At 38.9% G+C, this 23,191-nt stretch overlaps 1 protein-coding gene across 1 annotated transcript in view; it reads right to left on the bottom strand.

Moving 5' to 3' along the window:
• The window catches only part of NPLOC4 (NPL4 homolog, ubiquitin recognition factor), a 58,965-nt gene extending 42,398 nt beyond the window's left edge, over positions 1 to 16,567 (bottom strand). Inside the window, exons 1-8 of the mRNA XM_027850139.1 lie at positions 16,488 to 16,567; positions 12,480 to 12,560; positions 9,221 to 9,333; positions 6,517 to 6,693; positions 5,038 to 5,086; positions 4,118 to 4,212; positions 1,912 to 2,035; positions 568 to 747 (exon numbers count right to left, since the gene is read on the bottom strand). Of these exons, the coding sequence (XP_027705940.1) occupies positions 568 to 747; positions 1,912 to 2,035; positions 4,118 to 4,212; positions 5,038 to 5,086; positions 6,517 to 6,693; positions 9,221 to 9,333; positions 12,480 to 12,560; positions 16,488 to 16,502 (834 nt within the window). The 5' untranslated portion in view covers positions 16,503 to 16,567. The remainder of the gene's footprint in view (positions 1 to 567; positions 748 to 1,911; positions 2,036 to 4,117; positions 4,213 to 5,037; positions 5,087 to 6,516; positions 6,694 to 9,220; positions 9,334 to 12,479; positions 12,561 to 16,487) is intronic.
• Between the last annotated feature and the right edge of the window lie 6,624 nt (positions 16,568 to 23,191).

Here is a 23,191-nt window from a genome sequence, read left to right as displayed (position 1 = left end):
TAGCAAATACTATTGGCTGAATTTCCTGCTTAGGAACTACGAATGAAATGCTCTAGAAAAATCAGATAAAAAGACAGGTCATGTCTAACAAAATCTGAGCACCCAAATCTCATCTTATATTGCATCCACAGGCAAGATGAGGCCTAAGGAGCAAATGGTCTGGAAACTACAGGTCTTTTCTAGCAGCATACACTGCACCTGTGTAGAGCTGTCAAATTCTCAGCACCCCAGTATCACGACAAACAATGAGGTCACTGCAAACAGAACCCAATGTGCTATAAATGCTTCCAGCTCCACTCCAAAGTTGAATGAATGTACACATCTTTGGAAGCTATCTCCTGTAAACAGTACTATTTACTATTAACTGAAATGGGGAGGAGAGGGCCCTTAATTCAAATGAAAACTTTTAGCATGATAATTTAGAAACGCTAACTGATAATGGCATTCAAACAGTGTTCAGGAATAGGAAATTCCGGTGAAATTTGATTTCTTTTAGTTCTACAAAAAATGATGACAATGAATTATCAAATCCTGGAGGTTTTTGTTTGTTTGTTTGTTTGTTTGTACCTGAGGGGGTTCATAAATGGCAGCAACCTCAGCCCTAATGCCAAGAGGAATGTCTTTATGCTCTGTATACCGTCCATACAAGTACCCAAAATGCTGGTTCCCAGTCTTTCTCCAGAAGTCAAGGAAACGATCAGCAACCGTGTGATTCTCAAACATGATGTTGTCTACATGCCGATATTTCTGTGAAACAAATGAATCAGGGTCACCAGGATGACTTTCACTCCAAGAGATTCATGAAAGTCACAGTACTCAATTTATTTTCCCAGATTAATCCATTTATAACCCTATTTCCTATATATACTATTTTATGGAGAAACATGACCAAAAATTAACATTAAAAAATAAGTATCATTAATAAAACTAATAAATATCTGGAATAAAGATGGGTCAAAGTGAAGGGATAATAGGAAGCTTTAAATACTAAGACTACTTCAGGAACAGTGATGGGACTAAAGAGACTAAGAGAAATCAATGCACTTATTGAACACCCAAACCAAGATAATCAGCAAAGGGTAAACTCTTACCCAGTCTTAGAGGAATATTACCATTACAAAAACTCAAATTCATCTCAGAGCAAGGGTTCTTAACCTTTCTTGTGTCATGGTCTTCTTTGGGAAGCTGGTGAAGCCTAGGGATCCTTGTTGGAATGCATAAAGGAAATCAATTATACTGAAATAATTATAAAAATATTTTTTAAGAGTTCATGGACCCAGGTTAAGAATCCCTGTCTTAAAGGATTATTTATGAAAATGCTGGCTCTAATAACCTTTATGGAAAATAAAATACACAATGCTTAGGAAAGTAGAGGAAAAAAGGAGGGGGAGAGGCAAGTGGGAAAAAGCATGTATGAAAGTACTCTAATTTAGGGATAAAGAATGAGTACAGAATATTCTGATTAGTTTTATATTTGATTTTCATCTTTTACTATATCCTTGAGTTAGGAAGTTTGTTCTCTGTTGTGTTCTATAACCCAAAACTTACCTTTTGCTAAGCACTCAGAAGCACCAAAAAGGAAGAGCTTGTTAATCATTTTATCTTAGAGGGAATCAAACGAGGGCTATAGCCTGCCAGTCTCCACTGCCCAGAGTACAGGACAAACAAACACTGATGATGTTTTAGACATTATCAAGAGAGAACACTGTACTATATGGTGCAATGAAAAAGGAAAACCTCCCCTCAAACCTCTTCTCTCCCCTCAAAAACTGAATTTCTCTGATAATCTGATGACCTCAGAATAGTCAACAAACCAATCAATCACAAAGTGCCTTTTATGCTTATTGCCTGTATATTAGATGCTTAAGAGACACTTTTCTAAAAGTCTTCTATTACAATGTAACAACTCACCTGTCTGTTCAGGGTGATGGCACTTGGCTGGCACTTGGTACAAATGCCATTAGGCCATGGAAGATGTCCCTCACAACCAGATTTAATCTTGCAGCTGATATTCTCCAGGGCAACAAATTTCCCCCTAAATAAAAAGCAGCTTTAATTAAATATCAAAATGTGGCCTGGGGAGAGCAGAGAGAGATGCAAAAGAATATGTTAAATACCTTATATTTCATAAACAGAATCCTCTCTAAGGAGCTAAACATCTGGCAGACAGGAGCAGGAAGCATGTGCTAAAAATGATTCTATTACAAATAGCTAAAATTCCGGCACATTTAAAAAATGAGCTTCTGTTCTTTTGGATTCAATAGGGACAAAACCAGTGTTATCACAAAGACCTAATATTTTTATTGCCATCACCTATCTACTGTCACTGACATCTATGAACATTTTCAAGAACACTGTTTAACGTCTACTTCTTTGGCTATATTCTACTATCCTCTAAAAATTTTCCAAAGCTGTTTTAATGAGTTTCATTAGCTATCAACTTTTTATCCTAATAATTATAAACTACCTATCTCAGTCATTTAAATAATTCAAGAAAAACACACAAGTATTGGTGAGAAAATCATACCTTAGTTCAGTTAAACACAAAATTGTTCTATTTGCCAAAACCAAAGTTAAGAGCAACGACCCAGAAAGTAAGAGTTTATAAATCTGATTCTATCACTGACTGGCTTTTGTTGAGTCTGGACAAGTAACTTCATTACAGGGTGCCAGTCTTCCTAAGGAAAAAGTATTAAAATTACACAAGTGAACATAATGGTGTGATTAATCTATTTTCATAATCAATAACAGGCCAGCATATCAGCAAATGAGACATAAATACACACTTTTAGACATGAAGCCCATTTTTCCAGATGTCACAATAAATGCCTCACCTACTACAACAGATTTTTCATAACACCACTATAGACTAAAAAAAAATAAATGTTCATGGTCTGTCTGCCATTGCCCTCTAATTACTAAGAGCCTTACAAAGTGCAAGTCCCACTAAGTAAACCTCCCTTCCTGCTTTTATTTTGGCAATTTACAGAGTTTTACATGCTGGCATGCAAGAATAAGAGTGAGATTCTATTTTCCCTCCAAAACAGACTCAAGGAAAAGTGTTCTAAGATATCAATGGCTTGTCGAAGCAAAAGCTGCAATCAAATGGACAATGCTTTCTTCACTAAATGTTGCAGATTTGAGTTCAATCACTGTCTAGTCTTACTATATTAACAAGAATGTTAAAAGACTAAGGTGAAATTCACTTGTTTGATAATGGTGTGTCTCCAGCACACAGAAGAAAACCCCACAGGCAATGTCTGAAATGGGTCGAATCAAAATGTTTTAAACTTGATCCTTTTTCTGTCACCACCATCAAACTCAATTTTGGCTAGGGCTACATTTTTATTTCCATGTTGATGTCTAATTAGTGAGGAAAAGTGTTTCCAACACCAACTGCCAACGTTCCATCATTCTCACCACCCAATTTCCTCTGTAAGAATAAAAACTAAACTGGAAAAGTAGAGCTACAGCCACAACAGGTAGTAAAGGCTGAGAAATTCACCAGCCAAAACCACCCTGATGTTTCCATAGTAGAGTGGTCTTAGACTGCACAATACTCTAGCTTATTCATCTACCCCCTTTAAGCATTACACCCAGGAGCCTGATGAGATCATTAAAATTGTCCACTAGGATTCCGCAACGGTCATTATGTAGGGTTTCTGATTCTAGGACCAGAAGCATAGAATGATATAGACCCAGAAAGAATCATAGAGATCATCAATATTCCCCCATGTCACTGAAGCCCAGAGAGGTTATATCATTTGCCTGGGGGTCAACGAGCTAGCACACACTGGAGGTAGGGTTCAAATTCAAGTCTTCCTGACTCCCCAGTCCTATACTGTCTATATCATGCCATATAGCCCCTCACAGACACCTCCACTAAACTTCAGAGTCACCTATCACTGGTTACCTAATTGGCAATCACCTAACTTAACTTTTTTCCCCCTAATTTGAACAAAATTAATTAATTTGGGGGTTTCTTCCCATATGACAAACTAAATCAATCCTGTTTTTTATCACTGCTATACCTGATGGCAATCATGAGGTGACTGCTAGCAATGCAAAAAGGCATTCCTTTCTGTTAAGATGCAATTATTGTAGTCTAATTGCTTACTTATCAGCCCCTCCGGTCAGTTTTCGAATGTAGGCATGGAAGGACATATGCTTCACAGGAGGTTCAAGATGGTTCAAGTAATCTTCATCAAATGGCTGCCAAAATGCAAATGTTAAAAGAGTCTGGTTATGCACCTGTCTAAAAACATGCTGGTTACTGAAAAACAAGCAAACTGGATTCAACTGCTTACAGAAAAATAACCTAGCAACATGTGCTCCCTCTGTAAGCCAGGCACTACTGACAGGGGAAAAAAAAAGTGGATGCATCATTTTAATTTACAACTCTGTTCAAAACCCCACAGATTTCCTCCCTATATTTATATCTGCTCCACCAAAAAAAGTCCCCAATTCAAGGAAGATCTTTACAAAAAAAGTGCCACAAGAAGTCAGGTGAGCCTATCCAGAAAATCAAGGTGGTCTTGCTATATAAATTCAGGGCTCCTAGTTACCAGTCAGCATTATCATGGAAACTCTTAATCTCATCAGGGCAAATTGGTAGAGGAGACCTAAGATTCGAGGCAGAAGTAAATCAATACAATGACAAGCATAAAAACTGACAAGCACAGCTTTGTGTCAGTTTTTTAAAAGGATTGGCTGGGGAGTCTATTGTAAATGGTGTCTCTTTATCACAGGAAAACAAATGCTTTAACCATACATAATCCACAGAGAAGGTCACTACCATAAGTAAAGACTCATCCTGTTTCTGCAGCTCACACTGGTGGGAATATGAGGCCCACAGCAATAAATACGTTAAGTTCTTCAAACTGCTACTACTGATCAAGGAGAGATTTAGGGAAAGTATTTAGACAGTTCTATGAAAGAGACTATCAACCAACACTAAAATATATGTGATAGAGTTCGAGTTTGCACGCACACGCTCACACTCACACTCCCACTCCCCTCCCCCATACAAATTCTTACCTCTAGAGGTACACAGTGCACACATTTCCCCAAAGGACCATGTCGGCAACTAGGAAGATCACAGGCCAAAAAATAATGAACATAGATTAGTTTGTTTTTCTGCTGCTGCCTACCATTTTCCCCATTAAAAATACGTATCACTTAAAACATGATTATGTAGAAAGCTTCAGAAGACTGTTTAAGAACACCTTTTTTCTGCTTTCATAATTTCTTTATTAAAGATTTTTACTGATATCTTTCATATTTTTTCACCTAATTTCTCCCATCTCCCTCTCTACTTAGGAAAGTTATTCCTTATAACAAAAATTTTTTTTAAAAAGAAATTAAAAGGAGAAAAAAAAATTCAGCAAAACTGATCATTACAACGGACAAATCTGACACATATGCAGTATTCCATACCAGTGCATTCTTACTGTCCCATCACCTCTACTCTATGTCTTCTCCTACATAATTTCCTATTGATAATATGTCAAAGTTTAAAAAACACACGCACATTCCAATTTGAAAAGATTTCCAATGAAGCCACAGGTAATAAAAAGGAAGGCAAGTAATGGGTTCCTAGGAGGAAACCCAAATGGAAGAGGAGTGCTAATGGTTACAGCGGAGACATGGATAAAAGCCAACTATAACTGAGTGCCACTTGTGGTTCTTTAATCTAAGAAATAAAAGTTGCTGATGCAGCATTTGAAATCTCAATTCTTCAATGTCAGCACTACATCATGCTGACAAAATTATATAGTTAAAAAAGAGCCAGTACAACAGAGACAAACAATTTCTCTCAGAGATATGCTGATATCTCTGAGCGTAAACCAAGAGATTTCTTGGTCTCTTAAAAAAAAACCTCAATATGTGTATGAGTGCACATTACATAAGCATGTGATTTATATAAACATGTAGAGAATAAGTGATTTCTTGAGCAATGAAAAACTCAAAGTAGAAGGACCTTACAATGCTTACTTACATGCTATTAAAAACGTTTATTACAAATCCAAACTACAGTCATAACTTTTTGGCAAAAAATTCAGTTCTACCCATTTCAAACTGTTCAAGCCTCATTTTGCTGCCTAAATGAGTCAGTGTAAGTTTTTAGAATGTAGATCTTAAGTGCAATCATTCTTAGGGAAAGACTTAAAGTTTCTTCTTTCCCTTGGACATTTTTCAAACTTTTTCCCAGGACTTTACAAATTCTTCTGAAAGTGCATGTTAAGAGAAATTCTGAGTCTCTGAGAGAAAACTAACCAAATTATTTGATGAGTTTATCTGAGAAATGATTTAGATATTATTACTCAAATTCAATACTCGAGTTTTTCATTAGATACTTATTAGACTCAGACTTACGCTTCAATACCTAGCTTTATTGGTTATCGGCCCACATTGGCCCCTTACATATCCCTATGATTCCCCCTATCATTTGTCTTTATTAAGATTGCTTAAATAAAGAAGAAAGAAATGAACTATTTGATCACACTCAACACTCACAGTTGTGGGTCTCGGTTCCTGTAAATCTTTCCATCCTGTTTGCTAAGGTATTGATCAATCTCATCTTCTACCACATTGGGAGCTCCCCAAGCACGTAATGCTTGTGAGGAGGAAGTTTCCATGTCAGATGAGGGTCCAGCAAGGCTCGAGGGAAACAGGAACAACAAATCGCCATGTCTATTCAAATAAGAAACATCAAATACATGCTTTTATCAATAGTAATTGAGTGAGCCTGAGTACAAAATCAAACTAAATATGGAGGGCCCCCTAACATAAGTAAATGATTGCGTCAACTATTACAATGAAGTCTCAGTTTTCATTATGCCAGCATCCTCTTGTTTTATGTTCTTTAGCATAAAAAAAATATTGCTTTGTCATCTCTAATTGTCCTACACTCCAAAAAACAAAATGTTAGCAAATTTTCCATCATTTTAAATGTACAACGTGTTCTCTAGCACAGATTTATACTGGTGACTCAAAAGAAAACCCAATTAACATTCTAAATTCAAAGTACTATAATCTGGTACTATATAAAAATTATCTTTGCTAATGCACTTTATTTTGATCATCCTAGAGGCTCCTGGGCCTCAAAGCACTTCAGGTATATAGAGATGGGGTATAAAATTAAGAAGTTAAGACAATCTACTTACTAATTATACTTGACTTACAGGTGTTTAGAACCAAAAATTGCATGAATTTGCGTTCAGAGGCCTCTGGTTTGTATTCTATTTCTGCTGTTTACCTGTGTGACCCTGTGCAAGTCACTTATGATTGCTAAGCTTAAGCTAACTCTTCTACAAACTGTGACCTGCTTTATAATGCTGTTGTGAGGCTCAAATGATATAATATAGATAAAACACTTTGCAAACTTTTAAGTCAGTTTACTATTATTATTGTTAATATTTTTATTAAAGTATTATCAGTTCTTTTCATCTCCTTTGCTCTATATAGAGTTCCATTTTTTCTACTCTCTCTAATACCAGAAAACCAGAACAGGATAAAAGATGACCTAACACCTGAAAGATGGTTCTTAAGATGTAATATATGTCTATACAAATTAAGGAGCACAAACATTTCCAATAACAGAAATGCATATACTGGTTCCTTATGACCTCTAGGTTTGTATATGAAATCTGTCTGGTATGTGAAGTCCTTCACAACCTGACCTCTTTCTACCTTTTCCATGACTCTTACACTCCATTGACATTGGTCATTTCCTGTTCCTCACACACAAGCCTCCTTCTCCAGCAGTGTCTCTGCACTAGCTATCTAGCAAGCCGAAAATTCTCTCACCTCTGCCTTTTAACTGTCCTGGCTTCCTTTAAGACTCAGCTCAAAGCCCACCCTCCTCAGAAAGTCTTTCCTGGTCCCCCACACTGCTAGTGTCTTCCCCCAAGATTACCTCTTCTCTATTCTCTATATATCTTGTATGTACATAGTTGTTCACACGTTGTCCCCCTCACTAGAATATGAGTTCCTTGAGGGCAGTAAGGGTTTCCATTTTTCTTTTTATGTCTGGCACATAGAAAATGCTTAATAAATGCTGATGATAAACAACTGACATAACATTAATTGGTTCCTGGAAAACACATAGGCAAACATTATGAGGGAGCAGCTAGTTCCAGCAGAGGAAGGCACATGCAAATAAACAATATGGCCCCCAGTATGGAAACTGATGCTCAGGAGAATTAGTTATACTGGGATTCAACTATTATCTTGGATTATTGCTGACTATATAATTTGCAACTCTAACAACTGGCCAGACTGCAGGGTCTTGCAATATCATAATGAGGTTTGCTGATAACAAATTAATAACATGAGAAATGACACTGGTCAGAGTAACGTTACATGTGAGATCAATCAAAAACATTTATTAAGCACCTATTATGTACTAGAATGACGCTAAAGATGCCTATAATTTGCACTATCATGTGTTTCTTCTAAGTATAATGTTCAAAAAGCTTTATAAAAATCTTAATGCCTATTACAAAACATCTGCTTCTTGACAGATTAGACCCATACAATGTTGGCCACACAGCAACACACCAAACATACACCTGAGAGCCACAGAATTCATGCCATATAGCGCTCCAAGGAGGAGATCCCTGGAATCCATAGTGCCTTGAGATTGTACTAACTTAAGGGTTCTACAGGCTACAAATGTGATTACAGTACATCCAGAAAACCTGCTTCAGTGTGGTACAACAGTGAAATCAGAAGACTATTGAGTGGGAGTCCCCACTGGCACTGGAGTCTGGCTACAGATGAAGCAATGTCTTCAAGAGGATTCTGCTACCTGAAAAAAAAAACAGCAGCTTTCGGGGAAACCACTGTCGACACTCATGCACAACAGAGGTCTTCAGGTATAAAGTTAATTGACTTGATTTCTTCCCAAAGAACTACATTCAAGGTCTTTTGTTCCTAAGAAGCTGAGTGTGCAGCTTATACAATCTCAGTACACTTAGGCTACAAATCTTTTCCCTCAATGACATACCTCTCAGAATACTGCAAGTCAATCAAATCTAGCTCAACAGTAACTGCAGACTCAGTTTGACTGCTTAACACCTTGCAAGAAATATGACAGCCCATATATTGGTCTGTAAATAGCAAAGTATCTAGACTGCCCTGAGGAGATAAGTTACAAATGAATTTACCTCAAGCAGACAACACCTGCCACATGAAATTCTACCCACTGAGTACTTACTTAATTTTTAACAGGTTGAGGGATTTGTTTGGTGATGCTGTTATCTCTCCTGTCTTGTTTCTATTGATGTAAACTGAGAAACCATTGTTCCGGAAGCCAAACTCCTTTGCAACCTAAAACAAACCCAAAACAACAAAGGTATAAACACACATGTACATATGCATGCGCGCGCGTGCGCGCGCGCACACACACACACACACACACACACGAATACACCCAGATTTTCTAAGTTCTTAGGTTCAGAAAATACTACATTTGATGGGATCCTTCATTACTATTTTGCTAACTTTTGAGTAGTTTCCAAGAAAATGAATTCCCTCTGAAAGGTGGCACCTCCTACATATATGCTGCTCACTCTAGAGTCAATTAGAGTAAGGAAATTAAGTTCGAAAGGAGCCAATCCCCTGAACAAACATACAGATTGTCAACAGAAAATATGGTTAAATAAATTTAATGAAAATATAAAGCAAAAGATATAATCACAATTGATTCAACATTAATTAAGCATCAACTCTGTACAAGGTAGATGAATAAAACAGTTTCTTCTTCAAATAATTTATAATTTAACAGGAAAGATAAGTAACTAATACAAATCAGAATATAAATGCATAGAAATGGTACAAATAACAATGATTATACTTCAATTTTCAAGTATTCGTATTTAATTAGTGTAGGCATTTCCACTACAAAAAAGATTTCAATCTTCTGTTTGTTAATAGACAAGTCTTCCTAACAATCTGCCATGCCCCTCCCCCATCCTTTCATGCTCTCCCCCACCTCCTCCCCCAAAATCAATCTCCTGGTGATGAGTTTCTTTAAATTCAGCTACACTGGACCTTGATACCAGCCCTACAATCCACTGCCAAGCCCCTATTTGAATCCAATCAGATTGGTAAGACCTGCCAAAGTTTTGTGATTTGCTGGCAGTCTTCAAGAATCCAGGGTCACCTTCATACCATGGATGTATTAGAATAGGACTTTACTAGAGAAACAACAATAATAATAATATTGATTCCTGATTTAATATAGTGTTTTATGTCTGAACTGCTATGAGAGTTACAAGTAAAATACTTTTAACTAGAGAGCAGTGTTGGGTGAAAGATCATGGAAGGTTTCCTAACGGAGTTGGATCTCAAAGGATGAGGATTATTTCAACAGGAAGAGATGAGGAACAGGGGATGGGGAATACATTCTATGGTCAGAGCAAAGGTACAAAGAAATAAAGAAGTGAGACAAATTCAATGGAATGATGAGTAGTCCAATTTAGCTGGATAATGAAAGATATAATGGGGAGTATTGTCAGATTAAGCTAAAAAGGAAAGTGGGTGTCAAACTGTGGTGGGCCCTGGCTGTGAAGCTCACAGAGTTGTAGTTTATTCAACAGACAACAGAGAACCATGAAAGGTTTTTGAGTGGTGGAGGTACGTGATCAAAGCTGCACATTAAAAAGATTACTTTGGCAGCCATTTGCAAGACACATTGGAACAGAGAGACAATGAAGTAAGGGAAACACTTCACTGTTCCTTCTTTCTTGTTTTGTATTTTAAAAAGCAAGTCTCTGATGAATTTGTTTCTTCCATGGTTTTAAAATATGTTTTTAAGTGTAGCTGGATGCACTAAATTAAAAAAAAACAAAAAAACCAAGTCAAAGTAAATGATGAAACTTGATCTTTATTGATTTTTAAGAATTTTTAAAAAAAACAAATTAATGTAAAGAGCATCTTACAACAGACTGACTTGATATTCAACAGTTGCCCTAAAGACATATAACAGAAGCACAAGAATCACTTCATCTTTCAAATGGTCAACTCTATATCAGTTGCTTACTTTGCTTTTAAAAAACATCTTTCAACAAAGTCAAAGGTAAACAATATCAGAAATCTTGTAGAAGGGATTAATGAGTTGTGTAGAAGACCTGAATAAAGGTCTAAAATCTCCACAATTCTATGAAATATATGCAACAAACTTTTAAAAACCAGAGTTGGAAATACTAAATTCCCATGGTGAAACAAAGTAAAATATTAAACTAGTTATCAAATGTTATCAAGTATGATGCTATTAAGGACTAGATGACAAGACATTTATATTAATGAGATTATTTATAAAATGGTGACACAGATAGAATAGGAAGAGTTAATAATACTTACTACCCTTACTTTTCTTAAGGCATTTTTTTTGAAGGGACAGGATGGGATGCACTTTAAAAGCACGTTTCAGACCAGTTCTGCCTTTATTTTTATGAATAATTCTGGGAAATTTCACCTGGCCAATAGGTGCTCTATGATGGTCTGCTGAAGAGAGTAGAAACAACAATGCTCACAAATCACATCCCATCAATATAATCCCTCCAGACTATCAACAGCTGGGGCTGTTATGTATGCACTCTCGCTAAGAAAGGCAAGATGCAACATAAACTGCTAGGAGGGAAGTACTGGGATTATAAATCAAGCTCTTCTGCTAGCAAATCAACGTCAGAACTCCAAGGTCTGTCGTCTAGTTTTCCCTCAGGAAAAAAGCAAATGTTGATGTTTCTTGTTTGATAATTCTATTTCTGAAACTGAACATCAAAGCCTCTAGCAAATAAGAGTCAAATCTAGAATGCTTGTAGCAATTTCATAACCTCAAAAATTCAAAGTAAAGAATAATTAATTCAATTTATTCTTCATATTTCTAGTTCATACTCTCCCCTACAACCTTTTTAGTAAGTCACTTTACTTCAGTTCAGTTAAATCTTTTATCTCTCTGATATAGTCCATGAAGAGATCTCATACAGAGCACCAGTATCACCTCCTCATGTCTAAAAAAAATGCTAGCAAATGTCTATCACTCATTAAAAAAGCAAAAAGAAGAGTAAATTTAAAATATCAGCAAGACCCCTTTGAGCCTTGCAGTTACTATTTTATGGCCTTTCTTCTTTTATTCATATTGTTTACATATTCAAATTGTTTCTAACGTGGGTAGGTAACAAAGAGCATCAACAACAAATAGAAATATAGTTTAAATTAAATATCTTTTAGTTTTCAAAAAATGTTTTAATAGCTTCACCAGTAAGTCATCTTGTAAGATCCCAAGTGCCAATCAGTTTTGTTACAAACCCAACCCCAGGATTTTACAGAATGCTGACCCAATTATGACCACAGGGATAGGGGAGAAGAGAGTGAAGACACTGGTTGGGAGGAGAGGGGGGTTGTCAGAGAGAGAAGAATGGCAAGCAGAGAAGGGTAAACTGCTGAAAGGTAAACACCAAAGTCACAAATACCTTTTTCAAAAATGTTGCAGCTGTTTCTCTCTTTGTTGCAGTGATACGCTTCACCCCCTCTGGTGACTGGACACGGATTATCTGTTAAAAATGAAACAAAAAAGAGGTACTGAGAAGAAACAAAGTCCTGTCCCATTATCTGGTTGAGACAAAAATGACAGTAGCTTTTCAGCACTAAAACAAAGACTGTCACAAACTTCAGAAGCCATGGACCACACTCTTTTTCTTTCTTCTCAATACCAAATCAATTCTTTCTAGAAAATGAAATGGTGAAAAGGAAGATTTGCAATCATCATCAGGTAATGTTGTGTTATCTAAAAGCATAGCCCTGACTTGCAAGTTTAAGATTACTTTGAAAAGAGCAATGGTTTTACATTTTGTGCTGAATAACACAGCTTGCATTTTAGGAATTATAAAAGACTAGATCTGGGACAGTGAGATTATTTTTATCCTGAACCTTAGAGATTTATTCATGAAAGAAAACATGAATTATCACTGAAAGAAGATTCAAAGTCCTTCTGAAAAGGAATTCACTTGATTCTGGAATCCTTTTACAAAAGCACTGACTGACCTGTAGTACAAGAAATCAAACTTCCACTTATCCTTGGTAAGAAGTGAAAAAGAATTAAGAAATATAGTCCTGTGCCATAATAGAGAAAACTTAAATGCATTTTTATAGGAAGAGAGGATAGAAACTGGGACTGTTTTTCACTAGTCTAGGGAACTTCCAATGAGGAAACTTCCTCTGCTAATGCAGACAGGTGCCTTCTCTGCAATCTAGTTTTAGAGAGCTGGCTGAGTTGCTAAGAGATTAAGTGACTTGCCCAGGGTCACATAACCACTAATTGTCAGAGGTGGGACTTGGGCCCAGGTCTTCCAGGTTCTATCCACTATACCACACTGCCTCTACAGTTTTTATAATAAGCTGGGAAGTAGATATGTTTGTCCACTGGGCAGAGGTCACCACTTCTGAGGAGGACTTAAATTTTACGTTTGAATCAAAGTTATTGCTTCATTCAAACAGTGCTGTTGAAACAGAAGGACAATATTGTGGAAAAATAAATGCTGCTCCAACCATATGAACAGAAACTGTCCATGCAACAACAGACTGCCGGGAAGAACTTCTGCTATAGTTATTTTTCTCAACATGTACTGTACTGTTTATTGGATAAAAGTGTGAGAAATGTATGATCTGTTAAAAATTATTTCCACTATTACATGGCAAAATGCCCCACTGGCTCATGACTCCTTGAACTTGACACATTCTGGGATAGAATTCATCAAGACTAATTCATGTCCTCCTAAAACAAAGGATCACAGGATTTGGAGCTAAAAGGAATCTTAAACATAGAGTCCAATCCCCTTGTTCTGCAAATAAGGAAACAGACTGAGAAATGTGAGATGATTTTCCCAAGGTCACAGATAATAAGCAAAAGACTCAGAATTTAAACTCAGGTCCTCTGACTCCAAATTCAGTACTCATTATACTATAACAATGGGACATCTTTTTTGTCATCTAATAAATCACTAACTTCTGTCTGAAAAAACTCTGTAGTCGATTTCTAAATTTAAGGCAGTTTATTTCTCTGGATGAACATTATGGACATCCCATTCATTAAAAGTTTAGAAAAAATTAATTTATGTTTTACCCTAAACTTTTTAACTCTTTTAAGCCCTTTTAATTTTTGGATTGTTCATCTCACATGTGGATTCAAATTTCTGTAAATGTCTCCACATTAGAAAGTACTTCAATACTTCAATGTAAAACACATAAATATTTACAAAAACAGTTCCATTAACATTTGAATCCTCAAGTTCTAAATTAACTAGGAAAAAATATTCAGCTGCCTGTTCTCCCACAATAATTAGGAATATTAAAACTAGTTCCTGAACTGATCAATTCTGCTCAAAAACACAAGGTACTTATTTCTCTTCTAAGAGACTGAATCCCAGATTTGTGAAGTAGTTCCTCAAACTAAAGAATTTATTCTGATTTGATAATTTTAAACAGAGTAGAACTGTATATGCTCCCAAATCAATTTCAAGTTTTCTGGTAATAAAAGATAAAACTAATTTGTACTAGTTCTTGAAGACACAAGAAGAGACACAGACCTGAGTGTAAAACTACAAAATATCTCCATGCATAAAACAAGGACTACTATGATAGCTAGTATGTAATTAACAAAAACAGAATGTTCAGAATTAAAATTTTAGGGGCTTTAACCTTTTTTTGGGGGGGGAGGGCACAGATCCCTTTGGCAGTTTGGCGAACCTACATACCCCTTCTCAGAATAATTTTTTTAAATCCATAAACTCATATACAAAGACTTACAAAGGAAAACAATTATACTGAAGAATAGTTACCAAAATATTTTTAAATAAGTTCCTAGAGTCCAGGGGTGTGGAACCTGTGGCCTCAAGGCACTCTAGGTCCTCAAGTTCAGCCCTTTGACTGAATGCAAACTGCACAGCACAAATCCCCTTAACAAAAGGATTTGTTCGGTAAAAGATGGATTCAGTGAAAAGGTTGCACCCAAGGACCTAGGGGTTCCCCACCCTGTGACCTAGACTATAGGTTACAGTTAGACCCTTGGCTTTGCTTTTGACTGATTTGATTATCTCAACAATATACTCAATATTCTTTAGAAGCCCTAAAAAATAAATAGATTTCAAAAGTGTAGTATGTGTAAATGTGTTTAGTCAAAACATTTCCACAAGATACCTAGCTTTATTAATTGTGGGAAAGCCTAACCAAAAGCAGTTTTTTTCTGGATATCACTAGACTTAAGAACTTTTTCTGTAACAAGATCTGACCACTCTTACCCTAAATAGAATGGTTTAGTTTTCCTGTAAACAGAAAGCACTAATGCAACTTTTTAAACTACCAACAGTTTGTAACCCATTTCGAGCCCCAAGTCACTTGATTTCTGTAACCTTTTTTTTATTTCTGCAACCTTGCATTTAAAAGCATCAATATTTTATTTCCTTAATTTTTCTTATACTACTCCTTCTCTTCCTCCCTAAAGATAGAATCGCCAGTAATCTGGTGCCATAAAACAGAAAGCTAAATAGAGGCAGGTGAGGTTAGTGAAAAGTCTAGAACGAATAAGTTTGGCTCAACACAGATATCCACGGAGGGCCGGTTTCACCAAGAGCTGCCCAAACAGCAGGTGCAAGAAGCACCATCCCCAAGCCCAAAAATCCCTCATTTCACTCCACAGCTACTTCCCTTCACATTCTTTATTTACCACCAAAATGCTACTGCCCCAATCATCTCTGATAATTTTCCTGAGTCATTTGCTTCTTTCGTAAAGCACTTAAAACTTATCACAGCCTAAGAAACAACCAGTTTCTGTGCTTTCTGATTAAGATTTAATTTTGCTGTAAGGTCTTAATGGGCGATGAAGTCTGATTTTCCAAGCAGAAGTCAAGGAAAGAAAAATGAACTTCCTTTACCATGTTCCTTTTAGGCATGCATTTAACAAGTTTTTCTTGGAAATTAAAAAAAAAAAGTCACATTACTGTACTTTTGTTCTGAACCTCCTCTGAAGGAGAGGGAGGTTTTTTCTGTGGTGCCCTTATTTGTAGCTACTCTGCTCCTTGGAATTCGTAAGGAGGAAGAGAAGGTGGGGGGCAGAAAGGAGAAAAGGGGCGGTGATTAAAGCGGGTCGGGTTGTGGCGGCTGCTCTGGGAGTAGAGAGGGGGGCTCTCTTTAGTTGGGACTTTTCCTCTCCTGGCCCCCAAGGTCGGGGTGTTCCCCAGACTCTCCCCCGGACCCCGGCGGTCCCTCGGAGGCTGCGTCCCGGAGAAGGCCGAGGATGAGAAAGGGCCCAGATGGCAGGGCCAGGGAAAGGGGGAAGCCAGAAGGCCCGAGTGCCAGGGGGCGAGGGAGACGCGGGTCCACGCCCCGCAGGCCTTGGCGGTGAAATCTGCTGCCTCATCCCGGAGGCGCCCCACTCGGATCGCCCTCCCCGCCCGCACCGGCCGGCCCGCGGGGAACTGACTCACGATGCTCTCGGCCATGGCCGCCGCTGCCGTCGCCGGACCCCGGCGCCCGGCCCCCGCCGCCCGCCGCCCCGAGTCCCGCAGCTCCGGCTCCAACGCCAGCCCTGGCCCCGGCCTCGCTCCTCTGCCCGCTCCGCAGCCACGGCCGCCGCTCCAGCTCCGCCCGCCCGGCCTTAGACTGCAGCCGACGTCCCGGTGCAACGCTCAACACGCTCCCCCGGCACGCAGAGCCGGAAACAAGGTTCCGGCTTCCACCGCGGGAAGGTCCGCGGCGCCACCCCTCCCCCCTCTCGCCGGCGCCTCCCCCGCCCTGGGAGCAGTCCCGGGGCAACCCCCCCACCCCCACCCCGGGCCTACTTCTGTTCTACCCTACACATTCATCTAGCCCTAGCGTGCTCAAAACACTAGGAAGGGAAACCAGAGCCTTGTCTCCTACTATAGAATATAAACTCCCTATGGGCAAGAAGGGTTTCCTCCCAGTCTAGTGCCTGGCACTTCATAAATGCTTGTTTAGTTTACCTTCAGAAATTTACTGTGCAAGAAAAGAAATTAAGACATGTTCACAAGTATATTTCAAGATAAAACATAATTACATAAAGAAAATATAAATAAAGTGTCAGGGATTCAGAGAGGGAACAATCAACCTATCAACATTTATTAAGTGCCTACTGATGGGGTTGGGATCTGGACCCCAGAAAGGAAAAATCCTGTACTTTCCCACTTGGCCAAATTTCCTGCATTCCCCTGAGGCTATAATCCCATCAACTGGCCTTTCATTGTGGCTACACCCAACCTCTCAATTCTGTTACCCTCAACCTAGCCTAGCCTTCCCTATGGCCCCCGGCCATTTCCCACACTTAATCCTAGCTAGGCCATTGTCCGGGTCCCAGGAGTTCTGTTCACCCCAGCTTACTGGCCACTCCCAGATCCTCCTTAGATCCCTCCTCTAGTCACCCCAGACTACTTGGCCACTCCTAGATCCCTCCCACAGTCTTTCCGTATATAAGGTCCATCTAGTCTCCATTAAAAGGCTCAGATTCCTAAAATCTAGCCACTGCTCTGATTCTTAGAATCTAGGCAATACCTCACAGACTCTGATTCCTCAAGACTATGGCTAATATAGCGGATCTTTAATAAACCTTGTCTTTGGCTGAAAGAAGGCTTGAGTCGAATTCTTTTGGGCAGGACTCTAGTGTAGTGATTTTGGGATTCTAGCACCCCTAACCTCTAGACCTCATCCCCTACTATGTGCCAGACACTATACTAAGCCTAGGGGATGCAAAAAGAGGAAAGAAACAGTCTCTGACCTCAAAAATTTTGCAATCTAACGGGGAAGGCAAATATGTACAAAGCAAGTTATTGTTGTTCAGTGATTTCTGACTCCAAAGATATGGAGTGATTTACCATCTCCTTCTCCAGTTTATTTTACTGATGAGAAAACTGAGGCAAACAAAGTTAAGTGATTTGCCCAGGCTCCCACAGCTAGTATGTGAGGTCAAATTTGAACTCAGGTCTTCCTGACTCCAAGCCTGGCACTCTATCCACTGTGCCACCTAGCTGCCCAGAGCAAGTTATATTACTGGATAAACAGGAAATCATTAACACTGGAATTAAGAGGGGTTGGGGAAGGTTTCCTGATTTGTATCTAGGAGGGATCATGGAAGGCTTCGTGGGGAGGTGGCTTTTAAATTGGGATTGATGGGTAGGCTTTTTAATAAGCATCGATTTAGTGGAAAGGGGAGGTCTTTGCAACAACTGAAAGGTGTTGTGTAACAATAAGTAATTATTTGGTTAGAGGTGAAGGGTACTTGAAGAGAAGAGTTGGAAATAAGGCCAGAAAAGTAGTTTGTGGTCAGGATTAATGAAAGAATCGTGTAAGGGTATAAATAGTTGGATTATATTTGAGAATGGAAAGGAGTCAGCTTGGTATATAATCTTAATGAGGAAGCTCCATCTCTGACATCTGTGATTTTTGGCAAAACATACCCTCTCAGAGTCCCAACCACTGAGACTAAGTTGCAGAGTATTATTTCCTCATTGGGAGTTTAAAAAAATGTCATTTAATATTTTTGAGCAGTAGAGTAATGTAATCAGATCTGGTCATTAGGCATTAGGAAGCTCACTTCATGGGCAGCTAGGTGGCAAGGTAGATGGAGCTCTGCTACTGAAATCAGGAAGACTTGTCTTCATTCAAATCTGGCTTCAGATACTTACTAGCTGTATGTCCCTGTCTCTGTTTGCCTCAGTTTCCTCATCTGTAAAATGAACTGGAGAAACAAATGGCAAACCACTCTAGTATCTTTGTCAAGAAAACCCGAAATGGGGTCACAGAGAATTGTACACAACTGGGGAAAAAAAAAAAAAACAGCCCAAAAGCTCACTCCAGCCATGGACTTCACACATTGGAAGCACCTTCAGCTATGGCCTCTCCCTCTGATTGGATGGCTTCTCCCAGAATCTCCATTTTAAGGATAGACATCACCACCACCACCACCCCCAGGACCCTCCCAGGTCTAAATTTCTCTCCAGCCTGCACTCCAGATTCTCCTCTAGGGTTTTCTCTTTACTGCCTCCCCACCCCAGCCTCCAGGCACCTTATTTTAACCTTTTCTAGTAGCTAGGTGGCGCCAGATAGAGTGCCAGGCCTGAAGTCAGGAAGACTTCAGTTCAAATGTGACCTCAGAGATTTACTAGCAGTGTGACCTTGGGCAAGTCACTTAATCCTGTTTGCCTCAATTTCCTCATCTGCAAAATGAGTTGGAGAAGGAAATGGCAAACCACTCCAGTATCTTTGCCAAGAAAACTCCAAAATGGAAACAATGAAACAACCAATTCTTCATTCATTAAAAGGGCAGGAACTGTCTCTCTTTTGGCTCCTATTTTTATTTCCTGAACCCAACTCAGTCAGTCAGTTTACTGCTGCTATGAGGTGAGGGAGCTGCTCTTTCCCAACTCCACCATTCCTGAGTCTCCAAGGGTGTTAACCTTTTCTCTAATTATCACCTTTTTCTTCTCCCTAACTGGAAGGGATGAGGGGAGGTCTGCAGGGGACAGGCTTGAGCCTCTAGCATGCTGGCCACTGCCTCACTCCAGCTTCCTTTAGATTCTATTCACCACACTTCCTCCCACCACGAAAAATGCTTACTCATAGCTTAGTCTTTGTCTAGGGTCATTTTCTAGATTCCCTTATTTTTCCTGTTTGGGGAAAATTATAATAATAGTCATCATAAAAATCTCTTTGGTTTGTTTTGAGCCCTCAGTCAGAAAGAATTTCTCTAACAAAAATATATGTTATTACAGTTGCAAAATCTAACTCTCTTAGCTTTTCCTAGGGTAGCTTTTAATCCTCCCCACCCCCCAGGTCACACGATAACACCCATGATGTAATCAACAAACAGTTTGGAGTAACTAGTTTCTTTAAAGGAAATAACTGAAAAACAGAAAGCAAATAAATATTTTAAAAGAGTGAGGAATGGAAAACAGATTCCCTGGGAAAGAGCCAAAGTAAAGTAGGAGTCAGGGTGGTAAGATTTTTTGCCATCATCATTATTAGCAAATAACTAAGTGTCTTCCAAGTCTCCCAGAGGCTGGCCCTCCCCAGATACAGTCCATACTAAAATTCAACACTTGTATACTTCTGATGTCATCTCCTTGAGCAATATGCTTTTAGCTCCTAGGGAAGGTGAGTAACATCTCTTCTTACAGCTCCCTGGGAAAAGAGAAACTGAGCTTTCAGTTTTCAGTTTCAGTTTTCAGGCTCTCTAAGTCTCAAACATTGGTAAATCCATTTATTGTGTTTTTTCCCGGGGTTAGAAATGTTACAGTTCCTTGCAAAATCAGCCACAGTGTGTTCAGTATCTAGAATTATATATCATATCATCATCATCATAGCATTTATATAGTTTCTTTGTGTTTGCAAAGGGATTTAACTGAGGCAGATAGAGGTTAAATGACTTGCCCAGGATCACATAGCTAGTAAGAGTTGTTATTGTTCAGTCATCCAACTCTTCTGGGGTTTTCTTGGCAAAGATACTGGAGTGGTTTGCCATTTCCTTCTCCAGCTCACATTACAAATGAGGAAAATGAGGCAAACAGGGTAAAGTGACTTTTCGAGGGTCATACAGCTAATCAGGATTTGAACTCAGGTGTTCCTGACTTGAGGTCTAGCTCTCTAACCAAAATAAACACCAGCACTGAACAGAACAAGGATGATTAACCTGAAATCCCAGGTAATCATCTCAGGGTGCCAATCTCAGCAAATACCTACACTATACAGAGTATAAAGAATCATCTCTCAACAGGGTGCTTCAGTGACCACAGGTCTAAATCATATACAGAACCTACTACATGTACATGTCATAGCAATACATACATGTTGTTTGTTGTTTACTCATTTCAGTCATGTCCAGCTCTTCATGACCCCATTTAGGGTTTTCTTGGCAAAGATACTGGAGTGGTTTGTCATTTCCTTCTCTAGCTCATTTTACAGATGAGGAAACTGAGGCAAACAGGGTGAAGTGACTTGCCTAGGGTCACACAGCTAATAAGTAACTGACACCCTATTTGAATTCATGAAGATGAGTCTCCACACCCAGCACTCTATTCACTTCACTGCCTACCTGCCCAATACATATATATTCAAAGACATACAGAGATTTTTATGATGACTAACATTACAATTCCCCCCCCAATGCAGGAAAAATAATAAGGGAATCTAGACAAACAATCCTAAACAAACACTAAGCAATGAATAAGCATGTTTATGGGTTGGAAGAAGGTTAGTGAGTCAAATCCAGAACACAAATATACATTACAATAAAGCAAAAGTGAAGCAATAATAATGTCAATACGCTTACAGAATAGCAAAAATGCATGTAACAGTGTACGTTCAAACAACAAAATTATGTGCATTTAATAGACAAATATACCCACAAAACGTGAACGATTCTATCACAAAAGCAAATAAACATGAAGAAGAAAATGCCGAAAGCAGAAGCATTCAAAGTATGCAGTAATTAAAATGTGTGTCGAAGAGCATGCAGCTAGGTGCAAGGCACTCATCCCATTGGTAAGTAAGCATCATTGTCATTTAGCTACATGCATAACCGTTTCTCTGCTTTCCCCTGAATCCTATTAGTCTGGGCATCTTGACCTCTTGGGCACAGTATACTCATGTTCTTTGGTTCAAGGTCCAGTAGTCTGTACACAGTCATATTTTTCCATTCCTCTTGAGTGCCAACCCCATTTGGCTTATTTTGCTTCTCTGTCAAGGAGGATGATCTTTGGACGACAAAAGATGGACTAAAAATGGCTGGGTTGGTAGCCCAAAATAAGTAGGGAAGATAAGATAGCACCTACAAAATTCATGCCCAGATGACCTTCTATCCTAGGGTGCTGAAAGTTATGGCTGCTAGGAGGGAAGACTGCTGTCTTTGAGAGATTATGAAGAACGGGAGCAGAGCGGTATAGCAGGACTAAAGAAGGGCAAATGCTGTCCTGGTTTCCACACAAAGGAAAGCTAGCAGCTTTGCCCTTCCTTACAGGTGAATTGTCTTTTTCTGAGTTACATACTCTACTTAGTTTCCTGCATACTGGACCCTCTTTAGTCATTAAGCCCTCTACCAGTCAGCAAATCCTCCTCAGCAGGACAATTTTAGCTAGCATTTATATAGTACTAAGGTCTAGGTGACAGCAGTAAATAGAGTGTTGGGGGTGGAATCAGGAAGACTCATCTTCCTGAGTTCAAATCTGGCCTCAAGACCCTTACTAACTGTGTGACCCTGGGCAAGTCACTTAACCCTGTTTCCTCATCTATAAAATGAACTAGAGAAGGAAATGGCGTATTGCTCCAGTATCTCTGCCAAGAAAACCTCAAATGGAGTCATGAAGAGTTGGACACAACTGAAAAACGACTGAATAACAACAAAGTCTGCAAAGTCCTTTACAAATACCTCCTATGTGAGGCAGCTAGGTGGTGTGGTGGATAGAGCACCAGTCCTGAAGTCAGGAGGACCTAAGTTCAAATCTGGGCTCAGACCAAACACTTGACACTTACTAGCTGTGTGACTCTGGGCAAGTCACTTAACCCCAATTGCCTTAAAAAAAATACCTTATATAAATAATTATGTGTATATACATATATGTAAATATTATGTGTATATAGCTATTCACACTACTGGTAGGCCATTGAGCTTGATTTCAGATTTTGATTGAGAAATGATGGTCACTTGTGCTTCATTCTCCAAGACAGAAGTGTATTACACATCCTCAGTCTTCAGCTCTTGTGTATTGGGGCCTGTCTACATAGAATAAGCATATAAGTTATTGATGATGAAGTCATGTTCACTGTTTTCAGGGTCCAAAATGACCCTCTTCTCTGATTCCGTCTTTTTTCCCCAGTCCAGGTCCTAGAAACCTTAGCTTCTGCAACAACAAAACTGAGACTACCATCCATTCATGAATAAATCCAATTTGCTTTTAACCCTCCTCTCTGCAACTGTAATAGATGGTAGGAAGATCTATCCCTCTGGTTATCTTCTGGTGGTGTTATTTGTGTATAAAGTCTTCATGGACTCCATTCTTTATGCCTTGAATGCTCTAGCTAGTATGGTTTTGTCCACGCTTTCATCTTTCAAAGATTCTGGGGCCTTAAATCTGCATTCATAGCGGGCTTTCTTTGCCTACACATGGGAGGATGTTGCAAAGTT

The sequence above is a fragment of the Vombatus ursinus genome, unplaced genomic scaffold, assembly GCF_900497805.2.
Source record: "Vombatus ursinus unplaced genomic scaffold, bare-nosed wombat genome assembly UNPS02008996.1, whole genome shotgun sequence".
In the NCBI taxonomy this organism is placed as follows: domain Eukaryota; kingdom Metazoa; phylum Chordata; class Mammalia; order Diprotodontia; family Vombatidae; genus Vombatus; species Vombatus ursinus.
This window is presented reverse-complemented; position numbering and strand designations above follow the sequence as displayed.